Source organism: Ostrinia nubilalis, chromosome 10, assembly GCF_963855985.1.
Source record: "Ostrinia nubilalis chromosome 10, ilOstNubi1.1, whole genome shotgun sequence".
Lineage (NCBI taxonomy): Eukaryota > Metazoa > Arthropoda > Insecta > Lepidoptera > Crambidae > Ostrinia > Ostrinia nubilalis.
In genome coordinates this window covers 1,506,626-1,512,719 of record NC_087097.1, presented here as the reverse complement: position 1 = coordinate 1,512,719, position 6,094 = coordinate 1,506,626, and the positions used below count along the sequence as shown (strand labels likewise).

At 38.8% G+C, this 6,094-nt stretch overlaps 1 protein-coding gene across 1 annotated transcript; it reads left to right on the top strand.

Moving 5' to 3' along the window:
* The first annotated feature begins 3,277 nt into the window (after positions 1 to 3,277).
* LOC135075494 (lipase 1-like) lies at positions 3,278 to 4,611 on the top strand. Its single transcript, XM_063969932.1, has one exon. The coding sequence runs from the start codon at positions 3,430 to 3,432 to the stop codon at positions 4,582 to 4,584; it is 1,155 nt and encodes a 384-aa protein (XP_063826002.1). The 5' UTR covers positions 3,278 to 3,429; the 3' UTR covers positions 4,585 to 4,611.
* The last annotated feature ends 1,483 nt before the right edge of the window (positions 4,612 to 6,094 follow it).

Genomic DNA, 6,094 nt, shown 5'->3' with positions numbered 1-6,094 from the left:
TACTGTATGTCAATAAAGTTTTTTTTATTTATATTCCTATCAGAAACTCAAAAATGGTTCTCATAGATTGATGCATCATTTTCATTCCCCGAACTCGCACCTGTTTTCCCCGTACCTTTCACCCCTTTGCCTAAAAATACCTTGCGAACCTTGTAGTATAAATAAATAATAAATAAATAAATCTTTGGACAATTTCACACAGCGCCAGCTAGCCCCAAAGCAAGCAACTTAATGCTTGTGTTATGGGTGCTAGCTTAACGGATATACTACTTATATACTTTTTTTTTTAAATACATACATATTATACATAGTCACACCCAGACCCGTCACAGAAATTAAAATTCATCATTTCAATTTCTGCCCGGCCGGGAATCGTACCCGGGACCTCTCGGCATAGTAGTCCGTTCTGAACCACTACACCAAACGGCCGACAATGTAGTATGAGTTATGAGTGGCGAAACTTACGGGGCAAACGGGTCCGAGATAGGTTTGCAGGTGTCCGGGTACCAGGGCATGTTTGGCTTTTTACGGACTCGTCCGGCCTGTCCGGCTTTTATTAGGCATTTTATGTGACTGCCGCGCCAGGCGAAAGTTGACCCGCAGAATAATATCGAGCACACATGTGCGTATCAGGATGATGGGCTACCGATTCGAAGATGATAGAACTCAGACATGAGCTGCATGTAAGTACATGTTACAGCTATTAAAAAAAGGTATGTCCGGCCAAGTTAGGCACCGAGTCCGGCTTTTGTGTTTTTGGACCTGGCAACCCTAGTCCGAGACCATATTTTCATCCCCTTCAAGTTTTCGGGACAAAAAGAAGACACGAACTTTTTGTTGAAGTAAGAAGACAAGGTGAGATAAAGTTCCGGTTCATAAAACAGTAGGTATGTACAGACAAGACAGCACATAATATGATTACAATTTTGTTGCAAAAACGCTTCTATTAGAACTAAATAGAACCTATGTTTAGCTCTATGTGCCATCGTGTGTGTACATACATGTTTTAATGTCTACTACCAAAAATAGTTCGCGGTCCTCCGAGCCAGGTGCGTTACTGTTTTTTGAACGCTTGAACCGAAGGGCTTAACAACCTGTAAAATGTAACCGTTAATGGCTAAGTTAATTTGATGACTTCATCTTTATGATCTAACATATCCTGTGATTTCACAATAAAGACAATTTGAATTTGAAAAAAGTCGGATTAACTAAAATTAAATGAGTAGGTAAGTACTTTAGATAAAATAAATATTTTAGATCTAAATATATTAAACTCAAAGGTGACTGACTGACTGACTTACCGACATAGTCATCTATCAACGCACAGCCCAAGCCACTGGACAGATCGGGTTGAAAGGCATGCTATGTAAGGATTTTACGAAACTCCACCCCTAAGGGGGTAAAACGGGATCCACGCGTACGAAGTTCGGGTGGCCGCTATTTACCAATAAGATAGCTAAAAACTCGATAGATGTTCACATGAAGGTACAACGAAAGCTGAAACTAAACAAACAAAGCAAGTCCTAAGACTATTTATTTATTTAAAATCTTTATTGCACACATAAAAATACAGCGAGCTTAATGCCATGTGGCATTCTCTTCCAGCTAACAAGAAAATTAAACAAAACAGAGAATTAACACACTAATTAATTGAGAGACTAATATTACCACAGCAAATACTGTGCTTACCCACCACTATTATAACTTTAATCTAGATCGTGTACCTACCACACAATGTATGTAGTTCCGCGGTATTTTTAGGTTTTTCTAGTTAAGTTTTTTTGCTAGGTTCTGAATTAAACGTTGTTCATGAATCCATGAATTTTAATATAACTAGTCTCATTTATTGATAGTCGTGCTGAATGTTATAACACGTTTTGTGACCACGTACCTACACAGCAATACATGGTGTTTGGAAAATAAAATAATATACTCGTACACATATTAATCAACTTTTTCGCAACATTTTTCATTGTTGCTCTGCTCACATTGATGGCAGCGTAATGTCGTATAGCCTATAGCCTTTCTCGATAAATGGGCTATCTAACACTGAAAGAATTTTTCAAATCGGACCAGTAGTTCCGGATATTAGTACGTTCAAGTAAACAAACAAACTCTTCAGCTTTATAATATTAATAAGTATAGATAAACAGAATTCATATTCAGCTTCGTAGATTAATATTTTTGTAAGATAAAGTCGTAACGAAGTTAGACAACATTGAACGGTCATCGACATAGCACCGATAGCACACCAAGTTAGCAAGCCGAAGAAGCAAGGAAAGCGGGTTCGAACCCTGCCGACGCTCGACTATTTATTGAATTTGAATATTGAACCCACTCGTAACACAAGCATATTTAGCTTACCATGAGGGTCTAATGAGACGATTAGTAATTTGTGCAATACAAATTAAAAATATTCTTTAAAAAAAGCATTATGTCTGCCGTAGAACGGATAATAGCTGGGGTAGACAAGTTCTGGAATCCTCCAGGTCTTAAATAGATCTCTAGCTTATTTTGTGACTCTAGCTAGATGGAGTCATCAGTCAGAGACATACGATCTATTTAAAGAAACTGCATGCGACCTGCCGATGACAGAGTGAAATGGCACTTAAAAGGGGATCCCTGTCCACGTGTCCAGAAGTGGACTGCTTTACGCAGATGATGATGATGATGAATCTTATTTACTCGTAATTTGGATAACAGAGTAGAGGTAAGGTCAAAATATAACTATAAAGTCACGGCCTTATTATTTTAAGGTTATTTATTAGGCAACGCGTGTGAATCTCTACACGACGTATATAAATGAGCTTTCAAACAGATAAACCTCTGGCACAGTGCCGGCGCCAGCGCATGAATTTTACTTTTTTTCATACTAAAAATCACTTAGATAGACACTAAACCGTCACTATAACCCTAGTTACATTTTGAGAATACCGGTGGACCTTATTTTTATCTTTTTACTTAATGACAATGCGAATAAATTAAACTTAATTTATAAATTGAAGGTTTACAGATTATAACATTGTAACTACATTTTTATGGGTTTTTTTGAGAATAGTTATCTTTTACAATTATTTGCGTAGTCCTTCAAACGCCTTTCAGCCCCCTTTTATCATATTGGCATTTATTAACTACATTGTGTTTGGGATGTGATAAGTAGGTATGGCAATACCTTCAGCCTCAAAAGGTTAAGAGTAAACATTTTCAAAAATTTTGGTCTCTACCTTGATCCATTCGAAGGTTAGAAGGCTTATCAAAATATAGACAAACTTTTTTTTTTGGTCACCATGTATTTGATAATTTGAAACATTCGCGAAAAATATACTTAAGCCACAAGGTTCACACCTGTTTACACTCACTCACATGTTTTTGCCTACATAAGGCCGTGTTAGACCTCTTGCGCTGCCATCAACCTATCAATGCGAAAAAATGATTCTGATTCTGCTATCGTGTCTATCATTAATATCAAATTCGGCTGCAAGTGCGAACACACCGGAAGATTTCAACCAGCTGATTGTCAAATATGGCCGAGAAAGTGAAGACTTTGACGTTGTTACAGATGACGGATACATCCTTAAACTGTTCCGCATCACGGGCAATGAGTCCAAGCAGCCTGTCCTGCTGGTGCACGGAGTCCTTGACTCAGCCGATACTTTTGTAATCAGAGGCAATGATTCCGTAGCTCTGAACCTGGCCGAGGCAGGCTACGACGTGTGGATAGCCAATTGCAGAGGTAACAAGTACTCTCGGAGACACGTTAAACTGTCACCCGACCTTGATAAGGCTTTCTGGGATTACAGTCTGCATGAAATGGGAATATACGATCTACCCGCTACTATCGACTTCATTTTAGAGAAAACTGGTAAAGCTAAATTATCCGCAATCGGACATTCAGAAGGTAATACCATTTTCTACGTTCTGGGATCGTTGATGCCGGAGTACAATGAAAAGGTGTCAGTTATGATAGCTCTAGGGCCTATTGCATATTTCCATCATGCTAAGCCATTTGCATCTGATCTAATTGCGGTGTGGCCGGTAGTAAATGGATTTTACAAAATCACATTTACTGAGGAGGTCCTGCCTGATCGGTCGGCTTCGGCTGAGTTAGCGCGATTTGTCTGCAACCGGGGCCTGCTGGGCTACGAGGCGTGCGTCATAGGCATCGGTGCGGTGGTCGGGTGTGACAAAGACGAGATTGAACCTGATTTTCTGAAACGCGCCGTGGAATATTTCCCAGCCGGTACATCACGCAAAAACCTCAACCATTTAGTCCAAATTACCAGAAGTAGCGGCTTTGCGCAGTATGATTATGGCTTAATTAAAAACAGAATACTGTATAAATCAATTTCACCCCCTGAATATGATTTGGCGAATGTGACAATGCCCGTTGCTCTCCTGGTGGGGCAGAACGATAACTTCGCCGTGGAGGAGGATGCAGAGCGACTGAGGGACGTGCTTCCCAACGTAGCGGACTACCATGTGATGGAGCGAAAGACGTTCAGCCACATAGACTTCGTGTGGGGAAAACATATACCAGAATACTTGATGCCCATTTTGGATGATTTACTGAGCAAGTTCTCCTGATGATGGATTGGAAATAAAATCTTAAATAATCAAATCTGTAATTTATTAATAGAGCGATGTAACGCCTGATACTTTAATTTATTAAATATAGTTTCTAATGAGCCTACTCCTCTTATTTTTTAAAAGTTGTCAAAAATAGTTACAATACCTGATTGACGACGATATTTCAGATTTTTCTGAAAATATAGATGATATACAGTAGCTACTATAGATTTGTTTCTCTTATTCATAAAAACTGAAACCATAATACCAGAAATAACGCCTTGAACTGAAGCTAAAACACCCAAATAACATTTCACGGGAATAAAACATTCAATATTTTTAACTGTTTCGAATAATTTTCATAAAATTCATTAATATACCAGCTGCTCTACATGTTCTCAGACAGGGCGTGTATTACTTCAATGCTCTGCCGCCAGAGAGCAGCACGAGCGCAAAAAGTTTTTTGATAAATGGAGTGAATAATATTGCAAGTATCTAGTAGTAAAGATAGTATTTTAATGATAGATCGCCCGGAGTCCTGCCAGCAGGACTTAAAGTACTTCCGGTAGGACGCAAAATTAAAAGATCACAGTTTCGTAAGTATACATTGTACAAATTTCAAATTTACACGAAAAAATAGAGTGTTTCTCTCTCTTTCACCCAATAGTGCCCAAGATCGAAAAACGCGACTAACCGTTAGTCGGAGCCCGATGGCGCACGAGTATACACGGGGGCAGCGCGTTCGCGCTCGCGCGACACATTTTGACGCGCCGGGCGTGGAGTCGGCAACATTTTGGCGATAATATTATAATGAATGTGAAGTATTCCAGCCTAATCAAACATTTATAATTTATTTCTTGTTTTTGTTTTTAATTTGTAGTGTATTTGTAAGTGATAGGTGTAATTTCTAATACAAAGTGACGTACCAAAGTAATTAATTTAAAGTTCCTTATTATAGTTCCTATTAGTTAAGTTGAAAGAAGATAAACAAGTTTATAATATATTAAGAAAAGTAAAATACTGGTTAAACAAAATGATTCTACGACATGACTTTTTATTTAATAAACACTAACCAAGTGTTTACTACTTCTGGTGAGGATGAGTTCAAATTTGAAGGTCACCGTACTGCTGGAAGGACCAGCAAGCAAACACGTACAAATTGCGTACTGCGGGCAGGACTTGCGATAATCTTCTGGCAGGACGTTTAGAACAAAAGACCAGTCCTTCCAGAAGAGCTTCCAGCAGGACAAAGCACCGGGCGATCTATCATTAATAATGGATAGCTGGTTATAATTTTATGCGTTTTCGCAGAGAATTTATTGCGACTGCGAGTAAATACGATACGACATAACGAATTCGTTGTGGCTTTACATTGTTTGAGCTAGTAGCGCTCTCTGCAGCAAGTTTCGAGTAATATTTCTTATTCGACTCTCCAGTCGACCGTAGAATTATGCAAAAAGCACGCCCATTTACGTTACGAATCATTACTGGCAGATGGCGTTTGGCGTTCTGGTATTACGATTTTAAA